Source organism: Anomalospiza imberbis, chromosome 21 (assembly GCF_031753505.1).
Source record: "Anomalospiza imberbis isolate Cuckoo-Finch-1a 21T00152 chromosome 21, ASM3175350v1, whole genome shotgun sequence".
In the NCBI taxonomy this organism is placed as follows: Eukaryota; Metazoa; Chordata; class Aves; order Passeriformes; family Viduidae; genus Anomalospiza; species Anomalospiza imberbis.
In genome coordinates, this window is record NC_089701.1 from 4,016,884 (window position 1) to 4,044,563 (window position 27,680).

The 27,680-nt window shown below is 42.7% G+C and overlaps 2 protein-coding genes across 8 annotated transcripts in view; one reads left to right on the forward strand and one right to left on the reverse strand.

Moving 5' to 3' along the window:
* Positions 1–3,818: 3,818 nt before the first annotated feature.
* Positions 3,819–6,840, reverse strand: SPACA9 (sperm acrosome associated 9). Its single transcript, XM_068211169.1, has 5 exons — positions 6,766–6,840; positions 5,800–5,961; positions 4,760–4,962; positions 4,085–4,223; positions 3,819–3,982 (listed from the first exon to the last, which is right to left on the reverse strand). Exons 2-5 carry the CDS (start codon positions 5,941–5,943, stop codon positions 3,896–3,898), a joined length of 573 nt encoding a protein of 190 aa, XP_068067270.1. The 5' UTR covers positions 5,944–5,961; positions 6,766–6,840; the 3' UTR covers positions 3,819–3,895.
* Positions 6,841–7,076: 236 nt separating this feature from the next.
* Positions 7,077–27,680, forward strand: part of AK8 (adenylate kinase 8) — a 67,000-nt gene continuing 46,396 nt past the window's right edge. For 5 of the 7 annotated variants that reach the window (XM_068211170.1, XM_068211172.1, XM_068211173.1 and 2 more), the window contains exons 1-7: positions 7,077–7,153; positions 9,453–9,537; positions 13,368–13,417; positions 14,105–14,218; positions 19,670–19,738; positions 25,568–25,649; positions 27,169–27,240. In XM_068211170.1, the coding sequence (XP_068067271.1) occupies positions 9,456–9,537; positions 13,368–13,417; positions 14,105–14,218; positions 19,670–19,738; positions 25,568–25,649; positions 27,169–27,240 (469 nt within the window). In that variant the 5' untranslated portion in view covers positions 7,077–7,153; positions 9,453–9,455. Of the gene's footprint in view, positions 7,154–9,452; positions 9,538–13,367; positions 13,418–14,104; positions 14,219–19,669; positions 19,739–25,430; positions 25,472–25,567; positions 25,650–27,168; positions 27,241–27,680 lie in introns of those variants that run through there. The other 2 variants (XM_068211171.1, XM_068211175.1) reach the window with 2 other exon arrangements.

Genomic DNA, 27,680 nt, shown 5'->3' on the forward strand with positions numbered 1-27,680 from the left:
TGACACACTGTGTCAACATGCTTTGGCCAACTAATGTTTATGGAGAATTTTATATAGAAAATATCATAAACATCATCTTAGAGTTCAGTGACACAGAAAGTTGTTTGGACCCCTGCACTGGGATTAGTTCTACAGCATGGGGTAGTCAAATGAAAACAAGGCACAAAGTGAATTTAACTTGCCCTTAAACATAATGGGTTCAAAATAAGGAATCCCTTAAGCTTGGCTTTGCAAAGCTGCACTTGCCAGTGTAAAAAAATCATTAGATAATAATTACCCATGGAAGTGTGTTACTGGGGTACAAAAAGAGAAAAATTAAGTGCCTTCCTTACTCACTAATGCCAAACAGTACATTTGGCAGTTCATAACATAGGTGATAATCACACAGGAGACATTAGGGAAGGAAATACTTCAAATTCAGGAAATTAAAATATCTGTGCTGATTGATCCTGATTTGTTGGAACTACTTAGCTGCTGGCACAACGGTGGATTTTAAAAGTGGTTACAAAATAGGAAATCACAGGAGTTGAGTTGCTCCATCCGTTCATACTCAGGGGCTCTGCAAAGGAAGCCTGGTTTGCATTCCCATGGGCTTTGCTTTCTAGATTAGATTGTTCAAATAGTTGATTTATGGTCATCACGATTTTGGTGTCTGTGGACTTGGCTCTTTTTTTCCTGAAGGTCTTTTCAGTCCAGTTTTGGGCTGGCTGATCTTTCCTGTCTGCCAAATGCTATTCCTGGTTTCCGTGAAGCTGCCTCTGCTCGTTGTGCTCGATGCTCATCTGACTGAAAGCTCAAACTGCTGCTGCACTACCACCAGGGGAATTCAGGACTGCCAGGAAAACTTCTGCTGCCTCGGGTGTTTATGATGTGGGGAACAGGGTGATGGTGACAGGGAACAGCCTCTGGCTCTTCTGAAATTACAGCTCAGGGGATGGGAGTGGGAGCAGGCGGCCCCACAGCTGCCCTGGGCTGTATCCCAGGGGTTGGGTACCTGTGACCAATGTTAAAAAGGCCCTGTGGATTCAGGACTGGGGGACAGCAGGGTTGTTGGAGCTGTTTAAAAGTTGCTGGTGAGAGGTTTGGACACTGCTAGGAGGCGGCCGCTAGAGGCCCTGCCAAGCCCATCCCTTCATCCGCATCAGCTTCCTCGGCATCTCTGGGATGCTGAGTTTGCTCTCCCTGGAATCGACCCTTCTGGTTCCCTCCAAAGCCCACCACCATTCCTGACACTTCATCTTAACTTCTCGGGGTCTGAGCTATGTCTTGTCCTCTCGGTGTGTGAGAGGCTGGAATCACATACTGAACATACAGAATGGTTTCTCACAGAATTGTTTAGGTTGGAAGGAACGTTTAAAGCTCATCCAGTCCAACACCCTGCAGTGAGTGGGGACACCCACATCAGGTTCCTCAGTTTGACAAAAGCCTGATTTGACCCCTAGCTGAATCGAGGGGAGCACAGAGATAATTCATACAGATGCCAGGATTCTGTTGATGTCATATATTACCAGCCCATGTGTCTATTACAGCCTTTGAACAAAAAAGCAGCACTTATTTCCTGGACTAACTGACAGATCTGTAGGAAAGTCAGGCTGGTGCCCTGCCTGGTTTCTCAGTGTGTATCTTGCAATTTTTTGCTCACTGAGGCTAAAGTAAAACTTTATTGCACTTTTGTGTTTGGCATTTACATCCTGTTTATGTAAATTCTTCAAACAGCTTGATTTGTAGTTGAGGAAAACAATTCTTGCTGTATCTTTTTGTCTTTTGAAGTGTCCATCCACTCTAGAAGAGGAAAACTTGTATGGAAATTAAGTAATTTGTCTGGATGTTTTTGTGAGACTTAACTTTGCAGTCTTCCAACAGATTCTGGTCTTGTCATTATCAAACCTCAGACTGCAAGTTTTATGCACTCATTTTTCTGCTTGGATCTTAAAATTTTGGCTGCATGACACTGAAAGGATAGGGCTAGGCTAGAAATTATTATTAAGATTTAGGAACTGTTTCTTGCATGTATGAATCCTATTATTAAAATTTGGGAACTTTTTTGTGTGTATCACCTTGGTCAAGTGCAAAATGACAACTGCACTGGGGTTTTCAGCAGCAGTGGTGGACTGGCTTTGTTAGGACTGTTCTGACAAACCATTTGTGCTGTGCTCATCCCTGGAAGCTGAAAGTGAGCTACAAACTGGAGAATAATTTTGGTCTCCTCACAGCCTGTGTGTTCAAATTTAAACCATAGGACAGGGCCAAGAAGGTTGGAAACAAGATCTGGGACACATCTCTTGTGTCCCCAGCACTTGTCATCGTTCAGTCTTAGAAGCTTGTCCTGAAAACATTTCCAAGACAGCAACTGTCACTGGACACTTGTCTGCACCATGGAGCACAACGGGGCAGCTGCCACAACTTGGATTTTTCAGCCTGAAGCTGCCTCTGCACCAGGGATCTCAAGTGAAGCCAGAGAGGGTGACAGTGACGTTCCACTGGCTGTGGCCCCAGTAGTGCCCAGGAGTCTCTCTGTGACCCTCTGTTACCATTTTGAGTTCACCAAGGTTCAGTTCAGTTGGATCAAATCTCCCTAAAAATAGGGCTCTACTCCAGACTGGGTGGGTGCATTGCAGTGCAAGTGGATAGGGCAAAGGAAAAAAGTGCAAATCAGCATGGGGTTATGTGAGGAATAAAAATGCTCCTGGAAATACTTTCCATTTCATCTGAGCTGTCATTCCTTCCTGTGCCCCCTCCTCTGTATTAATTCTTCCTTCTGTTTTTAGCTGCTTGTTACCAAAACCTGGTGATTTTTAAGGTAAAAGCTTTCTCACAGCAAACTGAGCCTGGTATGCAAGGGGAAATTGTTCAGGAGTGTGTTCCAGCAGGAGGTAGTTTGCCTGTGGGAGGGGACAAGAGCAGTCATGGGGAGGACGCTTATTTAGAAAAGGCTGTAGGGTCTGAGACATGCTGACCTCATGCTCCATATTTTGAGCCCCAGGGCCATTGTGGGCCTGCCCCTTAGGTGGGACATGTGGCCTAATGTAATGCTAACCTTGCCTTGAAGCAGGGAAAGCACAGGCAGTTTAATCTGCAATTTGAACAGGAACCATCTGAGCATGATGCTCCCACCACATTCCCATGGATCACATGGACTGGAAATGGCTTTTATTTTGTGGAAGTCTGAGGAGCACAGGGGTGTTTTGTTTGGCTGTTGTCAGTACACACAAACTAAGGGCAAAACGAACTCTGCTCTCCTTTACATCTCCAGCTCCGAGAGCACAGGAGTCAACAGGGGTAAGGGGAGATGTGTTGTGGTGTGAGGAGCTGCAGGAGGCTGCAGCAGAGCAGCTAAAGAACACTGGCCTCTGTAGCCAGTGGCAGGTATGGGAAACCTCCTAAGTGTCCTGTAAACAGGGATTCTGTGCTCCAGCTAACCAAACTATTTCTGTGGGTGTGAGGGAGTTTTAGAGACAAGTCTAAACGTCAAAGACGTGTCTGAATCTGTAATGCCAGGCCTTTGCTGCTCTGCAGCCCATCCCTCAGACAGGCAGCTTCTTCACCCCCTGCCTGGGCTGAGAGGGGATGTTCCTCAGAAAAAAGGCTGAGAAAATGTAAAATCCTCTTTCAAATGACTTGTCCAAGATTCATGTCTGAGAGATTAGAATCTGGTGAGTCCTGACTGATCCCTGCTCCCATTGCAGTGCTGGCCCCAAGGACCAGCTGTAGCAGCAGCTGCTTCTGTGGGGATGTGAGGAGCAGAGTGGCAATATCAGCAAGGGAGAGTGAATGCATGTGTCCTGGGCTGGCTGCAGAAAGTGGGCTCAGGATGGATCTCTAGTGTTCATTGCACTGTATTTGATCAGCCAGGTGCTTAAAGGTGGTCAGCAGATGATGCAGGAGCTTTGATCCTTTAATAGGGGTGTTTGCCTGGTGGCCTCCAGGGAGCCTTTTGTTGTGGACGTTGATTTGCAGCCAGGAATTTCTGGAAATCTTTTTCCTGCAATTGTACAGTATTTTTGTTACTGCTGGAGGTCTGAGCTGCAGGTGCTGTTTGGGAAGGGGGTGTCTCCTTCTTGCATGGGGCACATCCACGACTCACAATATACAGCAGGTGCCTCTTGGAGTGGGTGATCCATTCCCTCATGCTGTCTATAACGATGGGGAGGATGCTCACCACCCCTCCATAGCGATGCCTTGCTTCTTCCAAGCTCAGGTAGTTCACAACACCGTGGGGGTAGCTGTGGGACAGAGGGAAACAATTGGCAGAGGAGCCCCAGCACTGCAACCCAGGGAGCCATCCTCAGAGCCCAAGGGAGAGCAGGAGTGCACAGGCAGCCATTGCCCAAAAACGGAAAAGCACAGATAGAAATGTACATGGGTAAGGGAGTCCTGCCAAAAACCACCCTGGCACAGATCTGGAGTCTTGGAGAGGACTCACAGACACTTGCCCTGCAGAAATGAGCTCAGAGCAGAGGAGCAGCAGAAGGAAGGAGCAGGGAACCTGCCTGAGCACTGCACGGACCTCAGGGCGCTCACCTGCCCTGCCACGGCCCAGAGAAAGGATGGACAAACAAAGCAGCACTCTTTTTGTGGAGGGACACTGGCAGTGTTCCCAAGAGCTGGCACAGGAAGCTGGGCAGCACCTTCTACCCTCACCACAGCCAGGAAGGGGCTGTGACAGAACTGCTGGAGAAGCCAGGGGTGAATGTGCAGTGCCAGCCCCAGCAGCGACAGCCAAATGCCAGGAGCTGGGCTGAGCTGGGGAGGCACCTACGTGGCTCGAAGGGCACTGAGGTCGTTGCTGTCGTTAAGGAGGACTTTGCACTTCTCCAAAAGGCCCTTGGTGACGCTGTCCCCAGGATGCACCGTTTCCATCCTGTGGCAGAGGCAGCGGAGGTCGTTGCAGATGGAGATGAACATGTTGAGGATACGCCTGTCTGTGGAGTTGTGGCAGTGGTGGTCCTTGTAGCACTGCACCTGCACAAGGGGAAATACCAGTGCTTCTAAAAACAGCAGGATGGGAACGTCTCAGTGGGATGAAACGGCTCAGTGCAATGTCTGTCACAATCCTCTGCAAGAATGAGCAAAGCCCTTCTGTTAGGGAGAGGCAGCCCTTGGAAAAGACAACCAGATCATTGTGTGTCCTAATCCTGACAGCAGCCTGGCTTTCACTCTGCCTTTGGCATCCATCTGGGTTTTGGGCCCAGGTTCTGCTCTCTCAAATCCACACTTCTGATTTTATTTAGATTGTTCCTCCCACTGTGTCTCCAGGTGGTCAAAGTTCTACTTTTCAGTACACCATGCTATAAAAATTCCAAGACAATTCAGTTAGCAGCCCAGCAAACCCCTTGCCCACATGGGACTCTCAGCCCTCAATCCATCGTCCTTTCTGTGTAACTCAGCCATTATTTTTAATAAGCACTATAGAAAGATACAGCAGCACCAATACCAGGGGGAAGAGCCAGGCATGCTGCTTCCTACAAGCTGAGGATTACAGATTCCACGCGTGGCTGGGGAAGGAGGCTTGGTTTGATTGTTTTCGTGTAGCCTGTGTTTCTGGCTGGGCCTCAGCAGAGTTCAGCTAAAGCAGAAAGTGCTGCTCAGCCACGAGATTCCTTCGGAGACAACGGGAGGCCCCCACACAGGTGCCTCTCTCCCCACCCCTTCAGCCACACACAAACCTTCCTAGGGACTTTTTGTCCACCTTGCCTTCAGTAAAACCATTTCTCCAGGCCTGAAGTGGCCCCAGGAGCCACCCCGTGCTGTCCTGGGGGTGTCACGGGCAGGGAGCTCTTTGTGCCGAGGGATTTGTACCTGGACAATGGATGACACAGGTCTGATCAAATCGTGGGCTTCCTCCCGGGTGCGCTCCAGAGCTCTGATAAACGTGAACTGCTGCTGCTGGAAGAGCTTGTATTTCTCCTCGATCTTTCTCAGGGTCTCCACCACCTCATTCATGTTTACTTATTGCTGGGTCTGGGGTCTAAAGGAGAGAAAGGAAGCTGCTTTTTAGAAAGGATGCAATTCTCCATCTCGCCTGAGCTGGAATTGTGTAGGTTAGTGGAAAACTCACCAAAAAAAAAAAAAAAAAATTAAAAAGGGGAGCTCTGTTGCGTGGCAGCCCTGCAGTCCCGGAGCCCCAGGGCAGTCCCAGTGCATGAATGGAATGAGGGTCTCCACCACCTCATTCATGTTTACTTATTGCTGGGTCTGGGGTCTAAAGGAGAGAAAGGAAGCTGCTTTTTAGAAAGGATGCAATTCTCCATCTCGCCTGAGCTGGAATTGTGTAGGTTAGTGGAAAACTCACCAAAAAAAAAAAAAAAAAAAAAAAAAATTAAAAAGGGGAGCTCTGTTGCGTGGCAGCCCTGCAGTCCCGGAGCCCCAGGCAGTAGTCAGTGCGCTGGCGATGCTGCTGCACAAAGAGCCGAGAGCGCGGAGGGGAGCGCTGACAATGTGATGTCACCAACCCTGCTGGGGCTGCTGCAAAGGGAACGCGGCAATGCCTCAGCCGCAGGCTGCGGCGGGGCCGGGGCGTCTCTCAGGGCTGTAGAACCATCGCCCCGGCGCCCTCCGAACTCTGCCGGGGACTGGGGCCGGCCGCGCACGTAGCGCTCGTGGCTCACGGAACGGATTCCCTGCGGAAAGATCCGAAGCTCCCGGGGCGGCCTCGCCCGCAGCCCGGCCCGCCGGACCCCCCGGCCCGTTCGCGCGGCCGGGCCCCCGCGCTGCGGGCGGGTGTCGCCGCCCCGCCCCCGCCCCGGCGAGCCCTGCGGCTCCTACCGGCCGGTGGTCGGGCGGCGGCGGTGCGGCAGCTCCCCGGGAGGGGCCGGGCTGGCGGAGCGGCCGGGCCGGGCGGGATGAGCGGGCGGACAGCGCGGGCCGCGGGCCCTCGGCCCCGCCGTTGCCGCGGCAACCGCGCCGCCGTCTCCCTGGCAACCGTCGCAGCTCGATGACGTTGCCCCATTCCCGCTGCAGTGAACGAGGCGCTGGCCACGCCCCCGTGCGGCGCCAGGCCGTTCTCCGTCGCGCGGTGATGACGTCTCCTTAGCAACGCGTCCCGTTGCTAGGGGCGGCCATGGCGGAGGCGGCCACGGAGGACGCGGCCCGGCCGTGGCCGCCGCCCGCGGGCGCCTACGCGGAGGAGCGGGGCCTCTTCCAGCTCCTGCAGGTGAACGGGGGCACCCCGCCGGCCCCTCCGCCGCGCGGGCAGGCCGGGCAGGGACGGGGGAGGCGGGGAGGGACACCGGGGCGGCCTCGTGTGGAAGGTGATGGGCGGGTGTCCGCGTGAGCGACGCGGCCGTGGGCTCTCCTAATTAATTATTTTAATCGGCCGCTGCTGCGGCTCATGCGTGCAATTTGATTTGCGGAAGAAAGTTGCAGCCCATGGAAGAACGGAGTCGGTGGAAGGCGAGGCAGGATGAGGAGAGGAGGAAGGGGGACGGGATAAATCGGGTGCGGGCAGGAGGCGGTGAAGGTTTTGCCGTGGGTGTCGCCGCCGGCTGCTCATCCCCCGGTTAAAGCCCTTCCCCCCGCGTCCCTGCTGTGCCTTTTCGGCGAGGTGTCCGAAATAAAGCGAGAAAAGTGCCCTTGTGGCGTCGTTGTGATTTCGGTACCTGGCAAGGCTGGTTTCCTCGGTTTAGCGAAGGGTGGGTTTTGTTCTGAAGTTCGGGAAAAGCCCTCGTGTCGTGCATGGGCAGGTTTGTGTGAATGGCTAAATACCCTGGTGCTGTTCCGATAGGAAAACTTGCTGGAGAGCATTCCCTGTGTGCTGCTCTTAACTCTGTTAAAAGTCATTTTTACTTGCTCAGAGCTCGCTCAGATGTGCACACATGTTTATTTCTTTTCCTTTTTTTTTTTTTTGGTGCTATATTTTTTTTTCTCTGTTTATTATGACTTGTGCGGCATAATATTTGTGTTTTGTTTTGTTTTTTTAATGAAGTACTGTGTTTTGCAAGCCACGAGGCTTTGATTGCAGCTGCAGGGACCCATATTATATAAAGTGTTTGTGGGATTTACTCAGGGTGGTATTTTTGTGCTTTAGTTGTGTTGGAGCAAAATAATGATACAAACAGCTTGAAGTTGTTGTGCTAAAACATTTACAAAACACAAAATGTAAAAACTACTCGAGACCCAAAATATAACCCTCCCCCAGAGATTAACAGAACAACTCGTTTGAAATTAACCTGAGTTTAGCAGAATTGGATAAATAAAAGGGTTTGGGCAAGAAACAGTGCCAGTGTCAATCACTGTCAGCCTGAACGTTTTTTAATTATAATAAACCCAGTTTTTCTTTGATTTGTTATTTATAAAGGTGCTGGTAAGTGTAGTGCAGAGACCAGATTGTTTAGTTTAAATAAATGTTGCTGAAAAGTAATAATTTTTAAATGAACTTCCAATAAAAATACAATTTTCATCTTTTATGCTCTGTGTTACCCAGACCTTGATGCATCAGAACTTGCACGATCACCAGTTTATAAACAAAACTGAGTGTTTTAATTATTCTAATGAAGTGGATGAAGTAGAAATGGAAAATAGGCCACTCTAATAGGAGACAATCCGTGGTGAGGATATAAAATTTTATGGACTAGATGGACTTTATGGAATTTACTTGCCAATATAAAAGTGTTATGGCTGCTGTTAGAAATGCCTCTTCCAGCGTGAGCATTTCTGCAGCTTGTCTGAATTAGAGCATTAGTTCTGTTTGATGTTTAGTTTTAATTACAGGACTCGTGGCTGGGCTGAAATGTCTTCCTAGGAAATGTATGGATTTCTCAGGGTTGTTCTTTTTTCTGCCTGTAAAGCCCAAATCCTCCCTGAAACCAGTGGAAAACCCCACTGCTACGGGTGGGAGCTGAAACAAGGCCCTGTATAACCTGAAGGGTTCAACATGAAAATGCGCTCCAAAACAGACATTCAAGGCAAGGCTTTAAGCCTTTTTTTTCTTTTATTTTTTCCCCACTCCTTTTCATGCAGGAGCCAAGGCTGGTACAGGTGTGAAATGTGCCATTTCTGTGGGTTACGTTTTCCACAGCTCTTGCCCATTCTGCACTCCTCTGGGCTAGTCAGAAACTTGTGGGAATGTGCTAGAGAAGGCTCATCTTGCCCTGCAGAGACACAAATTCAAGTTAACTCTGATTTTCAAACTCATTGTATGGTTTTTATGTAAGTGCTGCCTCAACCATTTTTGATCCCAGGCTGCTTGAGCCAAACCTTTCTGGTGTCCATATGTGCCATAAATAAGCTGAAGCAAATAGGTTGGGGTTTTTTTACTGGCAGTTTTCTGGCCATCATTAGTTTTTCAGCATCTAAAATAGGTTCTGAAGTCTCACTTTTGTCTGTGAAAGAAAATAAATAAGCATTTACAAGCTGTTTAGGATCCTCACTGTAACATTGCTGTAAAAATGCAAGATATCACGACTGCAGAGCTGCGTTAAATTTTCCTCTGACTTTGTCCTATTTATTTCCAGAACATGCTTGAAGAGCTATTAATTCATAAGCCTGATGATCCCATTGAATTTATGATAAACCACTTAAAGCAAAACAACGATGATGGTAAGTGAAAATGGAGACACCAGAAATAGTTCAGTTCCTGATTTGTAAACAGCTGTTGGGAGCTGTGCTGCCGTTGGCAGGTGATGGATCAAACTTTTCAGGCTGAGTCTTGGGGAGGGGGGAAACAAAAAAAAAAATGGTGAGCATTTTGGAATAGTTATAGGCAAGATGCTTTTAATTTCTTTTTTTAGTGGGTAATCTAATAAGAAATGCACTTTAACAGTTATAACAATGAAACCCTCTAAGGGAATAACAAAGAGTTCTGGTGTATCAATTATTAATGCCTTCTGTGCCCCATCTGATATTTCCTGTTGTCTTTAAGCTCGCTAATTACTCCTTTTGTCAGGTGTAAATTTGGGTTCCTATTCTACCTGGGCTGGCAGATTCTCTGCTTTTTGATTAGTTTGTTACTCGCTGCTGTTAATGAGTTCCACAGCTCAGTGGCATCTCAGCTGAAGGAACAGTGAGTGTCTGCTCCTCTGTGGAACAAAACCTGGTAAATTGAATGGGAAGTCTGTATTCTGCACAATAAAAGCATGTACCCTCAATCAAATTATTTGATTTACAAACTGTTCACCCTTAGGCAGATTATATTTGGATATGCACAACTGAACTGTAATTTTTGTTCTGCGTGAGCTGTCAGGGAGAGCTGGTGTCATGGAGCTTTGATGTTTCTTTAAAACCAGAGTAAACCATTATGAAAGTTCTGCTGCAGCATCAATGAAATCATCACTGGAGGTGCTGGGAGCTCCTAGTGCTGCTGATCAGATGGATGTTGATTGAAACGCTGCTTAATACGTTAAAGAAAAAAAAATCAAATCGTGCAAATTGTGCCCAGCCTTTTCTGGTGCAGTCAGCATGAATAATCAATCTGGTTTGTAGATCCATGGAAAGTATGTGGAAGAATTTCCTGCAGTTAAGATTTCTTCACATTGGGCTAATATTTGTCCTGAAGCCCCACAGTATTATTTTAACAGAATTAGGCAGGTTTCCATCTCATGACTTCAGTACTTAGAGGCTAAAGACATAATTACAGCAGTTGTTTGTCAAATTACAGAATTACAGAAGTTGTTTGAAAATGCTGTCAGCTTTTGGTCTGGAAAACCCTGTTAAGGAAGGAGAGGAACTCCAATTAAAATTAAAGCCTAAATGTTGTTCTAAGAATAAATTATATGGAAAATAATGAAACAGAAATGTGTAGCAGAGTTGATTTTACTTTTTGATCATGGCGGAAGGTGCTGACTATTTAGAAGAAAAAAAACCTTATTAGAGCCATCCATAAAGTGATGAATTTTCATGATCTTGCCTTGCCTAGACAGTTTTAGCCCTAGAGAAAATTTCAAACAGAGATGTGTGGAAAAGAAGCATTGCATCTATCCCAGGTGTGAAGTTAGAAAACCTTTTTAATTAATAATAGGATCTAAAGTACTTTAAAAATATAAACAAGTCTAATGGTGATTATAACTTAAAACTGCCTCGAAAATCTTGTAGGTCAAATGTGTGGCAAAGTGTTTGTGCTTAGGGCTCTGTGCTATTGTTCTTTCATGTGCTCCTTCTAAAAACCTTCAAGGGCCACAGAAAGACTGATAATTCTTTCATATTCAAAGTTATAAGTTTTTTACGCAGTATCTTGGTTTGTGCTATTGAAAAAGGCTTTCAGAGTCCGAGTGGCATTTCTGCGAGTTCCTCCTCTACACTCAAACCTCTGAAGGAATGTAAAAAAGTCCTACCTGAATGTTCAGTATGTACCCTGTGCTTCTCCTCTTTGACAATGGATTTCTCTTACAAGTTAAGCAGATTTTGCTGTATTAATATTAATGACAAAATCTTTTGGATTTAAGTGAAACTCTTGAGTCCAGCTGTTCTTTTTTGTTATTCCAGGATTCATTTTATCATTGCTAAAATAATTTTTGAGTGTTAAAACTTGCTTTACTTGGATGAGTAAATCCTGTAGCATCTCATTAAGACTAAATACAGAATTAAATATGATTTGTTACCAAAGAAAAAGGCATTTCCCAGAATTTCCTGCCTTCATTTAGCTGCTGCTTTGGAGCTGCAGTATTAAATAGTGACTATTTGTTGGTTGGAGGGGTTAAACATCACACCCAGTGGTGTCCTGGTTGTGCCCCTGTGTCATATGTTTGGGGAGAACGCTTTAGAGGAGTCCTACAAGTGTGCAAATGAGTAAATCAGTGAATTACACTGCCCCATCTGCTGCCAGCCACTAAGCAGAGAGCAAACCAGATTTAGTACAAAGTGAGCATTTACAGTAGCCCTGGGCAATATTAAAGCATGAGATGGTGTATATAATGGTATGTTTCGTTTTTTATCAAACGTTTGTCCAAGAAAGCTGTGTATTAAAGCTTCAATACCTAAGGGCTTTCTTGTGAATTTTAAATCATGCTCCTAGTTAAACCTCAAAAGGATCTGTGGATGGAAAGGTTTTTTGATTTTCTTTGAAGTGGTTTGAAGAAGTTGATTAGTGTTGGCACCCAAGCACTCTTTTATGACGCTGTTTATAAATAATTCCTAAGTACCGGGCTGCAGTTTCAAGGTGTTAGATTTTTAAAAAAACCCTAGGATTTAATCACATTACATTTGAAAGAAATTAGGTGATAAAAACAGCTGATGTATCCTTTTAAAGTATTTTTCTACATTGTGTACTAGTTCTGTTGCACTTGCAAGAACCAATAAGGGGGGAGTTGTTCTTAATCCTTCTAAGTCAGATAACTTTGTAAAGATGAATCTGTAATTTGGGTTTCATGTATGTTTAAAAATTGCACCTGCCCAATAACTGTTAAGTGCATGGAAGGCCTCATGAAAATACATTTCACATCCTTGCCTGTCTGTTCCCATCAGACACGATCTCCCTTGGTTATGGAGAGCTGAGGAGGTTTTTTTGGGTGAGTGGATCCCCCCTCAGCTCTGACCTACGTTACTCCCAGTAAATACTAACCAGTCCCTCCTGCACAGACTATGATTTGGGGCTTTTTTTCCCCTGTGGTATAGGGGGTAAAAAAACCATCAAAGCTGTTAATATAAAATGACAGTTCAAGGGATTGCAGCCCAAGGTGCATTAATGGAAAAAGTTTCAAATACTTTCCTAAGAGCAACTCCATTTTCTCCTGTTTGTCTTGCTTCTAATTCATTCCCAAGGAAGCTCAGGGCAGTAATGCCTGTTGTGTTGTGTGTGTGCACTGGATTAAGAATTCCTCAGGACTGGGGTGCATTTTTTGCACCTTGCCCCCTCAGGGAAAGGAGAGGGATGTGCAGCAGAGAAACACAAGAAACAGAAATGAGGAAAATTACTTTAAATGGTGATTAGAAAAATTGAAGGCAGCTGTCAAAAAGCATAGTGAGGGAGTCCTTCATTCTGCAGTATCTAAATCTTCTCTGAACCCTGATGCAACCTATTTAGGTGAAACTAAAAACTGAGATATGTTTTCATCACAAAATGTGTTAGTTCTGAATCAGTGTTTCAGGAATAAAAGTCAAACTCAGGTAAGGAAATGTTTATGGTTCACCCACTAAACTCTCCATGTGTTTAAATGGATTGAGATATACATATCTCATATATCTCTCCTAGTGGCATGGTTAGAGTGTTAATCTCATTGACCATGGAGATTAAAGGTGGACCCAGCTGGCACTGATTTTCGATTCCTCCTTTTTTTCCCAGTGGAGCCCAATCCTGAAATCTTCACTGAGGCAGCTTTCCAGCTGAAATAATTGTTTCATGGTAGCTACACTGGTATTATGCAATACAAGGGTCGGAAACTGGAGGGGATTTGTGCTGTTCTGCACCTTGACATTTGCATATCCTTGTTCCATAGCTCCAAGAATTTGTGTCCTTGGTCCACCTGCTTCTGGGAAAACTACAGTTGTGAGTACCTTACTCTCAGTGTTGTAGCACTCACTCTCTTACTTTCTACTGAGCTCAGCATTTTGGAGAATTTTATTCTGGGAAAAGAATTCTGAGATTTATCCAAGTGATTGATGAGCACAAGACAAATTAAAGGGCGGCATTCCTGAGGGATACACCTGGGTGTTACACTGCAGGTTAAACAGATATTTTCAAGTGAGATCTGTGAGAACCCACTGAGGTAGTGAAACTACTGGAATGCAACAGAATTCTGCCTGCCTTGTTTTCCCAGCCTTTTAGCAGGACTAATTAGCCTGGGGGAAGTAAGTTAATTACACATTTGTGGTGTTCCCTTGCTGTGAATTGTTCCATTTGCATGGTCAGTTGTCTCACTTCCACTGGCACTGCTTAAATGCAAAGGTCAGCGTTGCATTTGAACCTCAGAAACGGCAGGTGCTGCTGGTGAGGGATGGTAGGAGGAACGTTTCCTTCTTTAAGTTCTGTGTTAAGGTACAGGAGATTAAAAAGCCATTATTCAAAGCTGGATACTCTTGAACATCTTTATAAGAAACAAGTTAAAGTTGCTTGTATATGTCTGTATACTTAAATGTGTGGCTAGGAAAGCTCTGTCTTTCTGCAGCCTTCTGAAAAAAATTGCTTCATTTTCTTTCCAAATATTTCAACCTGTATTTTTTTTTCTCCCCTCAGGCAATGTGGCTTTGTAAACATTTCAATGCCATACGTGTCTCTCAGGAGACTTTGTTATTCAAGGAAGTATTAATGCAGACAGAAGAAGCAAAGGCATATAAAGAAAGAAACCAGGTGTGTAAGAGAATATAATAACAGTTGTTCTCATGTCACAGAACAGGAATTATGTGCCATTCCCATGATTTCCACTGCTGAGTTGAGCAGATGAGGGTAAAGACTCTCTTCTCTCTGTGTTGTACATTGGTGTGTGAGGACACTGAGCAGGGGCAGGAGAGGGAGACAATGCAAAGTAAGGGAGGTCTTGAAAATGCCAACCTTGGAACAAGCAGCAGAACTGGGGAAAATCCAGGAATGCACAATCCAGTCTAGAGATTGGCTCATTCTATTATTAAACACAGTGTCTTCTATCTGGGCATGTTTGATAATCTCGATAAAATAAGCATTAATCTCTGAGGTCTCCTTTGGTACAAAATGCTCTGGAAAATATGTACACAAAGAACTTTTTTTGATCTGACAGTGCTACTTAGTTGTGCATGCTTGATTTCTCTGTAGCATGACACAAATAACTTACTTGGTGCATTAACTCAAAAGGAGGATGACAATCCAGTCAGTTCCTGACAGCCCTGGAAGCTCTCAAGCTGAGGCAAGAGCAGCTGACTCAGATTGTTGAATTTTCCCCAATTCTGTGCACCTGAGTTTCTTCAGTCAGATTTTAAAATCCATTCATTGTGGGCATCCTAATTGATGTTCAAAGACAGTTTTTTCCGGGTGTCATGACTCCCAGGGTTAGTTGATCAATAATGTAATTACTTGTCTTATTATTAAAAATTAGTGACATATAGGAAAAAATACATTGAAAGGTTATCTTGAATACAGAGAAGCATCTGTTTCCTGCCTTTTTGGCTGATTCCTTTCTCCAGTGCCAAGACATTCCATGAGAGATAGACTGGAAGAAGTCTGTTTTTTCGTGACTTTCTCTAACAAGTCCACTAGTTTGAGTTTGTTTTGTCACTTATGACCCATTTTCATAAAAATTGAAGTAATTTCCTGTCTGTGGGAATTCCACACCCCTGCTAAATCCAATTTAGAATTGGAATTGGCCAACACATTTGTAATTTGCTGAGATGGCAGACAGTGTGATACACAGATTAGGGTTTTTTCCTTAGAAAATTAGGCTAAAATAGTGGTTATAAAATTGAATAAAATACTGAATTAGTGAATGAAGTTGACTAAAAACTTGAGGAGATGCCTCAAGTAACACACTTCAAGATCTGAGAGGAAAGAGTTCACTGAACTCCCTGAACTCACTGGCTAAAATGTTTGCATTTGGCTGGGGTGATATAGAATTATTCTTACTGAGAATGTGCTTTGAAATCTTAGTTCTAATTATTAAAGATTGTTTTGATAGGTTCATAAATTTATACTTGGAGGGGGAGAATTTAAAACAAAAATTCCCTTTGGTTTAATTACTGTAATTATTAACATATTTCAGACTATACAGATGCACTTTCAAGGGTGTCCTTTTGGGCTTATTTGATTCAAAAAGATGGATGGTGTGGAAGATGAAAGTCAAAAATGTCAAGGCTAATCAGGTACTGAGGAAGGCCTGCAGAGCCGAGGCTGCTGGGGGTTCAGCACTGTGCAGTTTGCCTTTGGATTTGATTTTTAGACTCTAGGAGGAGGTTTTCACTAAATAATTTTGTTCTTTTATGCAAGTTTGTTTCTTTGAATGTAATTTCCTAGAATTAGGAGGGAGCTCCTGGGTTCCTCGAGGCTGGGATGTTTGTTCAGGAGCAGAACAAGAGCTTTTACATGAGTTTGGATCTAACCAGGGCATTAAAAAGTTGTGGTCCTGGCCAAAGCAATTTAATAACCGAAGAGGAGAAGCAGGAGCTGAGACTGTGGTTTTTGGAGAGTCTGGTGTGAAGGTCATAAACACAATTTAATGTTGTTTCTCACACCAAAGGCTACTGTGGCTGCATTAACCCCAAAGCCACGGGTCAGGCAGTTTGAGGTCACTTGGCCAATGTCACTGGATCTGGGCAAATGCTGCAAAAAGCTCTGCCAATGTTTGTTCACATATTTTACCTACTCATCTTCAGCCAAACTTTCATCTCTTCTGTGTTCGCCCATTAAAGCATTTGGGTTTTCCTGGCACAGGAAGCCATGGAAGACACTTTTAAAATCCATGATTTCTCTCTGAAGCTCCGTTTTTCAAGTTGGACAAGCAATCATTCACCCACACATACCTGGCCACTTACTAATGAGCACAGCTCAGGTAGTGAATTTTAAATACTGAGTGTTCAAAGCAAAATGTGATCATTCTGCGTGTTAAAAATACTCCAAAAAGAAGTAAAATATTTTTGAATATTCAGTAAATTGAAGAACCACAAGCTACCAATAAATATTCTATGAACAGAAAAAGAGGCTACATTTTTGGATAAATCATTGCAAATTATTCCCTCATCTCTAGTTATTATAATGTTAATAGGAAGCATCTTCAGGTTTTCCTATAGTGAAATCTAATGATGAGCTATTGCATGTTTCACTTTTCCTGTTAACTGGATAAAATAAGAAGTTGAAACAACTGTGGTAATTGTGGGTTCGTGGGATGGGTATGCTCTTAATGCTACACTAAATTGCAGTTAAGGTGTTTGCATAATACTTAATAACTTAAAACTGCTCCAGAGTTGTGTCATGTCCCTGTGCTTTTTAAAAGAAATAAAAGAGAAGAGAAAAATAAATCCAAGGCATCCCTAACTATGCATGGTCAGCATTCCAATCTATTCCAGGGTACTCTGGAGGAACAAAAAGAAACTGTTCCAGGTTTGTGTATCCAAAAAAGACCGGCCTTTCATGTGTATTTATCTGAGCAAACTAAATCTAAACATTCATGATACTGAGGATCCTAAAATAAATTTCTTCAAACTTGATTGCTGTTGTCTCCAAGGTGCCAATTTGGAGAAGCCAGAAATTTTTAGCTGAAGCTGTTTTCAGAGCAAATATATCCAAATCTTCCAAGAAAAATGTCTACTGAAAAAGCTGCCCTACAAAAGAAGTGTGGGAATTTTATGAAAGGGGAATGAAATATAACTCTGAGTAGATCAGGCATGGAAATTGAAGTATGATGTTCCCAAAATAACATGGAATATTTAAAATTAATCATGAGTGGGTACAATTTTTCAGCAAATATGGAAATGGTGATTAAGCCAGTGTGGGTAGATAAGTGGTCTGAACATGACCAAAATCCCTCAGCAGTTTTTCTTTTACCTGCACTGAGTATTGGGACAGCTCTATGGGAAAGGTGTGGTTTGGCTGTTACCAAATGTGTCACTGTCCATTGTTGCAGATTTCTGGGAAGTGCAATCCCATCTCCCAGGCTCGGGATATATTTATGTGTTTATGAGAGATGAATTATAAATGGGCTGCCTGATATGTACCAGAACTCCTGATTTCTAGTGGAATAATTAGGCATTCTGCAAGCAGCCCATTGAAAATTATTTTGTAGGCCACTGCTCAGTGGGGGGAGAACTGCCCAGGAAACGAGACTGGAATTGAGCCACAGAGAGCCGAAGGAGCTAAAACACTGAAATACCTGGATATGTGTCCTTGGTTGTTTTTGTGCAACAAACCCTGCTCCAAAGGCAGGAGTAAGAGCACCACTGCACGGAGAGAAGCGAGGAGAAATTTGGTTTAAATTGGTTTGGCAAGGCTCAGCTGAGCAGCCCCCCAGCAGCGTGCAGCCTGTTTTGACATGACACATGAAAGGAGCAGGCAGGCCCTGGCTGGCCCTGGGAGCAGCGTGGTGCCCCTTTGGAAGGTGACAGCTTCCAGCGGCGAGGGGCTGCAGGAGGCTCTGACAAAGCACCCTCGGGACCTGCTGGCTCTCAACAAACCCAGCAATTTCCTTCCCTCCTGCTCTGCTACCTGCTCCAGTGCTGTCTCATGCACGGCTGATGTGAGGAGAGGCACTGAGAGCTGGGGACAAAAGAGATAAACAAAAGCAAACCCTGCCTGCCTGGGCCACCTGGGCTCTGCTCTGTGTTCTGGAGCACTTCTCCATCCTCCTTCAAAGTGCCTTCTGTGGGACCATTTCCACCACTCCTTGTGAAATTGTTTCTTCATCTAATGAAGATGATTTTATGAAATCTTTCCACATCATCAGCCAGATTTTCTCATATGAATTGAAGTTCAAAGAGTTGCTCCAAAGAATATTTTTTCCAGATGCCCTGAGTCCCAGATTAGTTGATCAGTAATGTAATTACTTGTCTTATTAAAAGACAATTGTCTAATTATTAAAAATTAGTGGCAATTAGATTGGAAAAATAGGTAGATTGGAAAAAAAAAAAGTAGATTGGAAAAATATGTTGAAAGATTATCTTGAATACAGACAAGCATCTGATTCCTGCCCTATCTACTTCTCCCAGCCTATAGAAATACTCCTTTTTAGGTTTATACCCTTCAAAGTAGTTAGGAAAAAGATATGAGAAGCCACAGGATACGGAGCTAAAGAGAACAGAGAGTCAAGCCCACATTGTTAAGTGAAAGATAATTTAATTTAATTGGGAGGTAGAGAATCTGATTGCAGGTTGGTTTTTTTCCTGAGTATTCATTTTACCAATAATGACAGAATGGATAAGACAAGGCATTTAGTGAAGTGATTAATGGCTGTTATGAGCTGCATGGACAGAAGTTTAGACTTTGAGTTAAACTGGCTAACTCAGAGCTTGCCAAGTTCATCATAGAATGAAAGCCTAAATTAGCAAGATAGTGGAGCAAAATCTTACTAGAAGAAGAGTATTGCTGATTTCTTGTTAGGAAATCACATACAATGGAAGAAATGTTGAGGGGTGCTGATCTGTATAGGAACTTTGTTCTTCTGTCACATAGCAAATATCTTCTTAAAAACATTTCTAGAGACGGGCAAAGCAGCAGTCACAGAACTACACAGCACTTCGAAAATACTGGCAGACACAGTTTCCATCCCATTTCACAGTCCTGAGTTTAAAAATAAACTAAGTTCAACTGTAAAATATATTTTAAATAAACCTTTTGGATGATGAGAGTTACTTGAAGCTATGAAACAAACCTCCTGAAAATCAGGCTGTGTTGTTTGCTCAGTGTCTGAGGTTCTGTTTGTGTCACTGAGAGCTGGCAGGTCCCTGATGCTGAGCCCTCTGTCACATGGAGCAGTCAAGGGCCAGATCCTTGTGGTTAAAAGGATTCTTTGTGGATGTGATGTTCTTCTGGATCCCTTTGCAGGTCTGATGTCCAATGTATGTGTCAGTGTGCAGAACTTGGCACTGCTTCCATGTCAGTGTGCAATACCCCCATGGATATTCATGCTCTGTGCTCAGCTTCCCTTTAACACTGATTTTTGTGCCCTTATTAACTCTTTGTCATTAACTCATGTTAATGACCCGGGACTCGCACAGAATTATTTATTTCTTTATTTCCAAGAAGACATCTCACTTCACCTTTAACCACAACGTGCCTGCATGGTAAAATTCCTTTTGAACTCAATTGTGAATATTCAGCCCTTCTTTTATTTTGTTCTTTCTTTAGAAAATTCCCAACGCGCTTTGGGCCAATCTGATCCAGGAACGTCTGTCAAACGTGGACTGCATCAAACAAGTAAGAATTGCTCCTCAGAGGAGCTGGATAAGCATTTACACAACTCGTGCCTGGTATTTAGCATTCCAAGTTCTGTGCAGAGCAGGGAATGGGGGCAAATCATCGGGGCTCCCGAGCCAGTTGCTTTCTTGAACATCAGCGGAGGGAGTTTGGAGCTTTATTAACAGGATAAAGGGGAGGATGAGAGTATGCATATGCTAATCTTCCAGCACAGAGATGATCAAAGGCTGAACAAGCAGAGCTTTGTTGATTGCCTGGGGCAACTGGCAGAGATGGAGTGGACAAAAAAGATAAACAGAAAATAGATAGAAATCAATATGGTTAAGGTTTTGGCTCTTCTTGAGGACAGGGGAGGAAAGGAGTCTTAGCGTTACTAAATTCAGTTTATTTCTCGTGTCTCTTTTTTCTTCCTGTGTTGGGAAACACTGAATTTCAATATATTGTCTTCTGGGTAATAATTAATATTTTCACTCTTAGCTTACACAAAGAGGCAACTGAATAGGTTTAGTTGTGTTCAAATCTGTGGCATCCCATGTTTCTTGCTCCATGTTTCATCATCTGGGAGACTGAAACAATGATTTTTTTGATCCTTAGAAAGAAAAAGTAAAGTGATTTGGAGAAATCCTAAATGGTATCAACTTTTCTTCATAAAACACTGGAGACCTTACTCTATAATTGACTTATTAATGTTGAATCTGCAAAGTAGAATTAAACTTTTGTATTGCTGTTCACTGTGCTTGAATTATATGGGTCTGTCTGGTTTTCCTTGAAGGTATTTTTAGCTGAGCTATTTTACTTCATTTTAACTCATTATAGTTACTTATGTTACACATTATAGCACTCCAGATTATATATCTGGTAGCACTCAATGTATTTTTTATTTGTAATAAATCCGCACAAGACCTAGGCCTTTCAGCTGGCAGGAGAACCTGCTTAAAACCCCATGTTGTATACTGTCTTGTTCATTTGTGTGGTATTTTTAGTTATTTTGTAACAAGAGCTCTAAAACCTCTCAAAAATGCTTATTTTTTCAAATAGGTCATCTTTCCCTGATTAAAAGAACACATGTTTTCAGCAGCTACTTTTCCCAGTGTTTGTTAAAGTGAGTTTTATTGTCAGTGTACAAGCTAAATCCATCACTCTCCACAGGCTGCATCCACCTTATTTTCCATCTTTTTCTTCCCTGTGCTTTCTATAATTGTTGGCATGGTTTTAGTTCTCCTGTCAGTAATGAGGGAAGGATCTCTCAGTGAGTTATTTTAAGTGTTGGGTCATGTATGAGTAAGGTGACAAGGTGGTTAAAATGCCAACAGCTGCACAGGGTCCTGCCTGCATTTTATGTTCTGTTGTTATCACCAGCAGCACTGAATCAGTGCTGGGTTTCTTACAGAACCAGGAGGGGAAAAAACCTTTATGAAGCTTCCCTGACATTCAGCAAGAATGGAGTGGATGTTATCAACCCAGCTGAGGTTTCAAGTGGTTTTAGGAAAAACATATGATTTGTTTTTCAAAGGTGTGATGCTTATTAAAAATCTATTCAGTAACAGATAGACACACACAAAGTGACCACAAAGTATTTTCTCCTCTGAAAGGAGATCTATGCATTTTAAGTGTAATATTTTCCATGTGTAACTCAAAATAGAATTAATGCTGTAGGGTTTTTACATCACTGACCAGATTTATGCCATTTCTTTCAAAACATGAGTCAGCATGTTTTCACTGAAGATGTTCATAGATTAGGAGCAGCATGTTGGACCACAGTACCACCAGCTGTTTGTTTTATTTCTCCTTGTGGTGTCATTGGCTTGGCATTAATTGTACAGCTTTCATCCCACTGACAGTAGGAATACAGGATTTTTTGTGCCATTGTTTTGACACTCACAGGTTTATAGATGTCACTGGCATTCTCTAAGGAGAACATTTTTATTGATCAACAGCTCTGCTGAGGCCCTGTGTTATGTGTTCTTGTAACACAAAAACCTAGTCAGGATCAGGTGGGGAGGTCTTGCAGCACACACAGGAAACTTATTGCAGACATTATGTTAGAGCCTGGCACTCGTGAGGCTGATACAGAGAATTTTCATCTTGCAGGGTTAGCACAGCTTGGCTGCAGCCCCTCTGACTGCTGGGGTTGTGGAGGGAATTCATGGAGCTGGAGAAAGCCAGTGGAGAGAGATTGCTCAGGATGTGTTTGAGGAAGGGCTGGGATCTTTAGAAACTAAGCTTAGGCCAGTGATTCACACAGAGTGGCAGAATGACTTGAGATTGGTATTTTTTTGTGGTTGCCCTTGAAAGGGAAGGCAAAGAGAAAAATGGCTCTGTTTGGTGTTACCTTGATTGGTTCTGTTTGGTTTTACCTGATTTGTCCTGTTTGGTTTTACCTGATTGGCTCTGTTGGATTTTACCTTGATTGGTTCTGTTTGGTTTTGCCTTGATTGGTTCTGTTGGGTTTTACCTTGGTAGCTAAAGGTAATAATGTTTTCTCTGTGAAACTCCCTGCAAACAAAGTGATGGTACAAAGATTTATCCAGGGAGAGAATCTCCCCGTTCACCACATTTTCTGTTTTCTGAGAAAAATTGAACTTTTTAAAACACCTTTGCACCTTACTTCACAGAACTCATGTGGGGCATAAGAGGTTCTTTTCTAATGGGAAATTTGGCAAGGTTTGAGCATTTTCCATCATCCATACTGCTCATGTTGATGGGCTGCAAGAGCTGTGTTGTCAGTATTTCTAGTGCACTCCTCTGTCTGCTGTGCTCTGAAAATCTCCAGAATTTTAGATCCATACTGGCAAAGCTATTACTGATATAATTTTTTTTTTTTTTTGAGTGTGTTCCTTTCTGACCCCTTTCTTTATTTGGGAGTGAAAACCATGTAATACTTATTCAAAACCACTGAATAATAATGTGGAAAAACTGTTGTGATTGCTTGTTTTCCTAAAAACAGCTGTATTCATGACCTTTGTGTTCTACCTGAGATTTTTTTTTCTGATGTGCCACATAATTCCGCATTATTTCTTTCTGCTGTTTCTTTTTCTTTATTCAAAGGCAGTGTCAATTTTGGATTTGGTAATTTAAAAAAAATATGGAGGATGTACAGGTCAAATAACAGGAGGGAACTTGAATACCCAAGTCATTATTATTGTGGTGGAAAGTGTGAAAGTCTGCAGGCTTGGTATCATAGCTGAGAGAACTGCCAGCAAAGCAGGAAGATTTACATTTGGGAATGACCTTCGGCATTTCCTTTTCTCCAGATTCCTGAAGTCTGGAGAGGAAAGTGATGGCTTTGAAAGTGCTCCTTGCTGCTGATTTTTCAGCATGGCCTGAGTCTCCAAGGAGCAGCTCACCTGGCATTAAGGCAGCAGCAGGATCTCTGTTTGCAGGGCTCATGTGGGACAGGAGGAAGGTTCCCAGCTGGAGGAGAGGGAGCAGTGACCACAGAGTGCAGGCACCATGGAATTTCTCACTTTTAGCCTTTGTTCTACCCTTGGCATGATAAGGTGCAATCCATGGCTGGATAGAAGGTTACTGCTATCAAGAACCAAAAATAGATGGCTTCTTAAAGAAACAAATTTACCATGTGAAGTTACTAATTACACTTTAATGACAGTCAAGAGGGCAAAAAAAGACCAGTGTTTGCATAAAGCATGATAGGCATATTTTAAGTCAGGTCTTGCTCTGCTGTGTCTTGCTTCCTCTTGCTCCGTTCCCAAGCCACACTCCCTTTTCACTCTTTTTTTTTTTTTCCCTTTTTTTTTTTTTTTATTTTATCTGTGACATCTGCTTGGAGCTTGTCCCTCCTGTGATACCACACTACTTGCAGCTGTTCAGACCTCCAGCTCTGAGCTGTGCATGGGGTGCCCTGAGCATACGGCCTTTTTGATGTGTGATAAAACAGAACCGAGCCACTGGGGGTATGGAGAGGGAATGCAGCAGAATATCAATAAACCTGTTCTGAACAAAGCTGCAGCTCTGTGCTGGAATAGACATTTCACTGAAGTGTCAAGTAGATGGATAATATATTCTAATTAGGGACTGACTGATACCCTGCAACTCAGAGACCTTTGGAAATCAGCTCCAAAATGCTCACTGTTTTTTTACTATGTGTTGATTTTGTATTTGTTTAATGCCTTAAAATATATTTTCTGTAGGGAGCTATTTATTGAGCTTTGTTTTCCTAAATAGCACAAACTTTTCGCTATAAAATTGCTTATTGCCTGTTTTAAGGACCTTTGAAATTTGTGTGTAAACCTCTTGAAGTTTGCTGTGGTTTGTTGAAAGTATGGATTGGTTATTGTTACAGTATTGTTTTTACTGCCTGTTGCACATTATGTGATTTGAGCCATAAGCAGTAGTGACTTCAGGTTTTGTGGGGTAGTTTTTAGGGTTTTTTTTCTCATTTGTTTTGTTACAGTTTCCAAAAATGTTACATTCAGAGTGGAGAAAATAAGCCAGATTTGTAGTCTGTGTAAATTGGCATCGATTTATTTGCCATCAGACCTCAGATGCCATTTCTCCCTAGAAGATCTGGGCCTATATATATATATGCATTTTGTACACAGTATATTCCAAACTAGTGCTGAAGTTCCTGGCATAGCACTACAAACACTGTTCAGCTTTGCCTTCTGCAAGTCCCAAGGGATAAATTGATTTCTCAGCACCTGTGTGACCTTAGCCAGTGGTTCATTCTAATTTGGCAGAGCAAACACTGGGAGTGGCAAAAATGGCTTGCAGTTTCTTGAGTCTCATATTTTCTACATCTGTGAGCAGGATGACATGTTCCTGAAACCAGGCTAATTAAGGAATTTTAAATAGTCTGCTCTATTTTCTTGTGTAATTGGAATGGCCCATTCCCTCCCACAGAAGTCCTGGAGATAGATTTCCCTGAAATACTTGGAGAACCTTTGGACCCCACACTGACAGAGCGCCAGATTTATATGGGAGATGATAATGATTGGTGGCTAATGCAATATTAAAACATCTCCTTTATTTCAGCACAAAGATGGCTCTCAGATTTACTGCGGTATCACAAAGTTATTTCGAGGGGTGGGATGGAACAGCAAGGACTTGTGTGCTCAGGCAACTAACAGATAAATTAGGGCGAGTTCAGAAGATTCAGGTGTGAGCTGGGAAGTGGATTAGATTTCAAATACTGCATCAGACAAAAACTGAGTGAGGCTGCAGCTCTCCATCGGTATTTCACAGATCTGTAAATGTTTTTTTAAAGATGCTCAATCCAACACTTAGCTGGCTATAACAAGGACTTAAGGGAGCAAAAGGCTCTTTTTTCTTTTTTCTTTCTTTTGCTCTGTTGCTTCATTAGCTCTGGGAACGCTGGTTCCATTACTGTGAGTTTTCCTGTATAATTTAAGAAAATAATGAAAGCATGCATATTTTCCTCAGTATTTTCGGCATTAAATCTGTCTTTAGATTTGTTTAACTTCTTTTATATATATATATATTTATATACACAGTGTGGACTGGTATCTTTTTGAATATTTCAAAACTGTAGAAATTGTTTTGGGTTGTTTTTATTCGAGATAGAAGTTGGTTTGTTTTTATTTTTAAGATTGAAACATGAAAAAAAATCATTGCTACAATCCATAAGTTCCCATTGCTGTGTGACAGTGGAATCAGTGCATGCATTTCACAAAAATATCAGTGCTCCATGTTTGCTTTCTTCTCTCACAAGCATCCATGAGAAATACTGTGCTGTGGAGGGATCAGAATGAGGTAATTTTTGTGTAAACAGCACTGAGATTTAGTATGAATTTTGGTTTTTTTTTTCTCTTCCAGGATCAATAACTGTTTCATGTTTTTGTTCAATAGGGATGGATTTTGGAAGGCTTCCCTGAAAACCAGGAGCAGGCATGGATGCTGCAATCATCTGGCATTTTTCCTAGGCATGTTGGTAAGCAGTACAAGGTTGTGTGTGATTGCATCCAGGAGGGAAGACTAGAAGGGTTTGTCTCAAAAAATCCTCAATAAATTCAATACCAGTGCTGGAGACAGAGTCACCAGACAGCAGAATATTTCAGTAGGGTTAACAGCCTGATGTAACCTGGGAGACTTTAAGCCCTGTCTTTCACAGCCTTTTCTCCTTCCACATCAGAGCTCTGTAAATTCCAGACCCTACACCAAGTGGTTTGGAGCAGCTGCAAGTGGCTTTGCTCCTGACTTCCATCTCTAAAAATCAGCTTTTATCTTCAGACTAAACCAGTTCCTCATGTGCTAACCACAAATTTATGCTTCTGTTGAATTAGGGAATGTAAATTTCACCAAGTGAAGTGGAAACATGATGATTTTAAGCTTGACCTTTCAGAGTGGGGCTGGATTCTGGTTGGTTTTGGGAGGAATATTTTACAGACCTTGACCACTGCCCTTGCCATACAGGAGAAGCCACTTGTCCCAAATTATAGTTAAAGGACCTACTTAGAATATAAAAAATTACTGCAGTTGTGTGGAATGCAGTGTGAAATGATAAATGCAGAGCTTGCCAGTGCACAGTGAACGGAATTTATCCAACTTGAATTGTCACTTTGGATTTGATTTGGATGATATTCAACTGTTAATGAAGAACTCAGAATGACTGCAGTAGAGTTAGGCAAAAATGTTTAATGTCTAGTACTTGCATGTATTTTTAATATACCTAATAACATCTGAAGTTGAGTTTTGCTCACAATTATATCTCTGCCACCAAGACCTGAATGAGAATATTACCAGCTCAGCCTGTCTAGTTAATCAAAAGGAAGATTGAGAGGAGATGAGATTTACCGTGTGTGAGTACCTTAATAGGGAGAAAAGTGCCTGAAAAAGCCATTTAATACAGAGAAGAAAGTCATAAAAAGAACTTGTTTGAAACCTGTAATCAAATGCACTGAAAATAGTAATTAAATTACAGTGTTTAACTGCAAGGATGATTAGCCAAAAGCAACCCAGGGAACTGACAGGTTCTTCTTCTTTTGATGCTTTCTAATCAAGTTTGAACACTTTTCTGTGAGGTTATAAAAAAATCAGTTTCATTGGTCTCACCACCAAAGAACCTGGGTGAAAAGTAATGTTTGTGATGTAGAAGAGAATCAGTCTTGAGTGCTCAGTGGGAACTTCTGTCTGAGGCTCCAGAGACAATTTTTTATTGCTGCTGGTGATGTTTTTTTGGATAATGGGGACAGTTAGTGCCCATGGGTACTGGATTCATGGATATTTTATCCCACTGTATTGTTTAGTAGGTGAAGCAAAATTCTGATTAAAAGTGAAATAAAATATTTGCAGGGAGAATGCTGGGAAACGAGAATGAGGCAAATGTGCTCGAGATAAATTCAGCCACCTTTAATATTAGGATACATCTGAACAGTTACAGGGAATAAAGCAAATAATTAACAAGAGCTACACTTTAAATATTTTCTTCTTTTTTCCTTTTTGTTGCCTAGTTATGCTCTATGCCCCAGACACTGTGCTGATTGAGAGGAGTGGTGGGAAAAGGCTCGATCCCCTCACACAAGGTGCAGTATGTTTGTTCCTGACCTCCCCTGCAGACTGCAGGGTTGCTTGGTCTCAGAAACGTTGTAGTACTGCTGATGGGGTTAAAATTTAAGTGGGATCCCTTTAAGAACCAGTAGGAATTTGTTATTATAAATTTCAGCTGTTTGGAACTGGTATTTGTTGACATTGCATTATTTTCAGTGCCAATAAAATACAGGGAAATAAAAAGGTCAGTATTGAGGCTGCACATAGTGGACTATGGCAGTACAGAATATTTAAAGGTTAGATCTGTCCATATGAGTTTATAATTTTGCTCTGCATCTCTGCTAGGTCCTGCTTCATTTCTGAGGTGCAAGGATGCTTCTAGGTTAAATAAAATAACTTCCATTAGGTTAAATAAAAGCATTTCTATTAAATAAACTGTAAAATAGACTCAGCTCTGTATTGTCTGTTGAGTTTT